This window comes from Myotis davidii, unplaced genomic scaffold, assembly GCF_000327345.1.
Source record: "Myotis davidii unplaced genomic scaffold, ASM32734v1 scaffold309, whole genome shotgun sequence".
Taxonomy (NCBI): domain Eukaryota; kingdom Metazoa; phylum Chordata; class Mammalia; order Chiroptera; family Vespertilionidae; genus Myotis; species Myotis davidii.
In genome coordinates this window covers 175,025-178,462 of record NW_006383013.1, presented here as the reverse complement: position 1 = coordinate 178,462, position 3,438 = coordinate 175,025, and the positions used below count along the sequence as shown (strand labels likewise).

The 3,438-nt window shown below is 43.8% G+C and overlaps 1 protein-coding gene across 1 annotated transcript; it reads right to left on the bottom strand.

Moving 5' to 3' along the window:
- Positions 1 to 253: 253 nt before the first annotated feature.
- On the bottom strand, positions 254 to 2,782 carry ACOT4 (acyl-CoA thioesterase 4; the record flags this gene model as incomplete). The annotated part of the gene is made up of 3 exons (XM_015558079.1): positions 254 to 1,130; positions 1,931 to 2,133; positions 2,647 to 2,782. Coding segments are annotated over 3 exons (945 nt in total), but the record flags the coding sequence as incomplete, so codon positions are not given.
- Positions 2,783 to 3,438: the final 656 nt, after the last annotated feature.

The following is a 3,438-nucleotide window of genomic DNA, read 5'->3' as shown; positions in this document are numbered from 1 at the left end:
AGAAACAACCCAAGTGTCCATCAGCGGAGGAGTGGATTAGAAAGCTGTGGTACATATGTACAATGGAATATTACTCAGCCATAAAAAAGAATGAAATCTTACCTTTTGCGACAGCATGGATGGACTTAGAGAGTATTATGCAAGTGAAATAAGTCAGTCAGAGAAAGACAAATACTATATGATCTCACATATATAACATATATAGTATGTTTATTATTGTTTAATATTATTACAGTACCAGGGAGGAGCCTGCCACTAAGGTACATACCCTTGACCAGAATCGAACCACTGAGCCAAACCGGCTAGGAGGGCTTTGTTATATATCTTTAATTGCATCTTCTACAATAGGCATGTGCTACATTAGTAAAATTAGTGAAAAAATAACCTTCAAAAAAGTTACCCAAAATATAACATTAATACCAATGACATGAAGTGGATATGATTCAGGGAACAATTTATTCCCGTGTGATTATTAAACACTAGACTTGGACTTGTATCTCTCATGTCAACAACAAACCAATGCATTACAATTTGGGAGAAGCTCCTTTCTGGGTACCTCCAAGATGTGTGCAGAAAAAGGCCAGAATTTGCTTCCAAGCATCTATCTGGGCCTTAGAATGAGCCCTGGGCTCCCCACCCCAGACCACAGGCCTTTCCAGTAACCTGTGCAGGGAAGCTGCGCACATGGGAAAGTAAGGAGGCTCAATGTAATGCCCCGTGCCAGGGTAAGAGATGACCTGAGGTTTTTCCTTCCCATGGGTCTGTAGCCGCTCAGAGGCTATTTGGGCATATAACTCACTCCTCCAGTTATGGTCGTCCTGACCAACGATGAAGAGGATAGGCCCCTGGGCCTTCTCTATTGGAATCATGCTGGGGTTTTCACACCCTCCTACAATGTCATTCCGTATATCCACAATGTCCAGGAGGCCTGAGAAATGTGTCTTGATTCTCCTCAGGTCATGGCCCAATGGTGGGATGCAAGTATCCTTGTAGCAGATGGCTTTGCTTCCACTGAACCCAGATCCATTGATGGAAACTGTAGCTGAGATGTTCTTCAAAAATGAGGCCATGGAGAGACAAATATCAGCCCCTAAAGAAATGCCCAGAAGGCCAATGCCTGGGCCTTTTACCTGGAAGAAAAGCAGGGAGAAGAGTCAAGAGTCAAGAACCTACCCAATAGAAAAACGTTTTTCTAAATGCAACTAGATGTGCCGCTAGATGTAATATGTGAACTGGGCACAAGAGAATCAAACTGAGCTGATAGGAGTTTCTTCCCACATAGTAAAGAATATCTGGCTGGACACACAGCAAACACATCTTTAACTCACTGGCAAGTTTGGGAATTGGTTACACACATTCCAGAGAATCGATTGTCCATTAGAGAATGCTGAGTCATGGAGCCTGTCAAGTTTAGGTGGGCATGGCCAATGTCTCAACATGCCTGCGTATGTAACTGCGTGGAACCAAGTTCAGTTTCAAGAAGTGAATCATTTATCAGACCCCATCAAAATATGTCAGCAAATGATTAACTTTATACAAACAAAGTGAGATTTCAGTAGTTCTTATTTTCTGAAATGGGTGGGCAAATTCTGATCAAAATCTGAGAACATACTCTGTTGTCAGAAAAAGATTAAAAAACAAGTTTGCAAAACTAACAACTCAGAAGCTCCGTAACAATAGGAATTTTAATATTACTAAATAATTCCTTTAAATAAAATCTCACATGTATTTTATGGTTGATTCTGTATTGTGACTCCATCTGACAGAGAAAGTGGAACTAGGCACATAAAGTCAAGGAGTCTCCAAAAGAAATCTCTGTGAAAGAGGAGTAGAGCACCATCAGGAGAGTATCACTGGCACAAATGCGTGCAAAATGATACCTGCTGGAGATATATGGAGAGAATGATACAGTAAAGGACCTTAGGAGAACCTGAGCATGTTGGAGCATGTAGCACAGGGCTTCTTCAAAGTAGTCCGTACTCCTGCTGTCGAATTCCTTGGGGAGATCTTCAAAGCCATAATAAGCTAGAGCCATTGTGGCAAAGCCATGGCCAGCCAGAAGGCTGGCTCGATATTCCAACAGGCCCCCTCCAACACCAAAGAGATCAATGATCCCGGGGAAAGGTCCAGGTCCTAGAGAAGGGAATATTATAAAGGGAAAGTATTGTATTATTTATTATATTATTGTATTATTTTGCTTTCCTTTTAGGCATCTTTCTAAATTATTTAGTGGGTTCATGTGAACCAAAAGGAAGAAAACAGCTCCCTGAATCACTACTGAAAAGGAAAGGAAGGTCCTTAGGGGAAGGGAAACCTATAGGGTACTTTTTCATCGATGAGTTTACCCTTCATATGATTCTATGATAAATTATCTGCAAGAGGAGTAGACATAGAATCAAGAATCTAAGGGCACATGCCTGGGTTGCAGGCTCCATTCCTGGGTATCCAGCAGGAGGCAGCCAATCAATGATTCTCATCATTGATGTTTCTATCTCTCCCTCTCCCTTCCTCTCTCTGAAATCAATAAAAAGATTTTTTTTAAAAAAAGAACCTTAAAACAAAATTTTGTGTTGCATTGCATCAACCCTTGGCTTTTTGTTGTGTATTCATATTTCAGCTGTCTATTTAGATCAAGGAAAGAAATACCTAGAGATGACTTTAGGCGAAGAAGGCAGGAAAGTCTGAAGTGTGCTCTGTGGTAGAGAGGAGTGTGAAACGGAGGCGAGGCCCAGTGTACCCAGGCCACTAGGGAAGGGTGACATGGCAATAGCTTCCTTGACCATCATTTTGCGGAGACCTGTACGGCTGATGCTGAGACCTGTAGAGTAGTTCATAGCAAAGTGGACGGCATACCTACCGACCCTGATCCGGCTTTTTTTTTTTTTTAATCTGCATAACAGTACCCACCTCATTGGGATATCATATAAATTAAATGAGATTATGCAAACGAAGTACATAGGTCAGAGCCTAACATCAAACACTCTTGTTTTGGTTGTGCGGCCGCTTATTTAGTCAAATGCCAAACCCTCCTAACGCAGTACAGCAACCAGTAAGGGCCAAGCGCACCTGCTGGCGCATCTCCGGCCGCAGCCCGGGCTCACCTGGCGGCAGGAAGAGAGCCCACACGCACCTGAGAATTTCACTTCAGCACTGCGCCTCCTCTGAGTCTGGGTATGACACCGTCCGGCCGAGGAGCCGCCCTCCGTCAGGCTCGTGGCCGTCGAGCACCTGCAGCTCCACGGCGAAGGGCGTCTGCACGTCCCGCTTCACAAACCGCCAAAAAGGCTTCTCGGGCTCCAAGGCCCAGAAGATAAAATATCTTACATACGCCCTGGCCTGTGTGCTCAGTGATTAGAAGAGCATCACCCCATGTACCCAAGGGTCCCAGGTTCTATTCCCCATCAAGGGCATGAACCTGCAACCCAAGTACCATTCCCA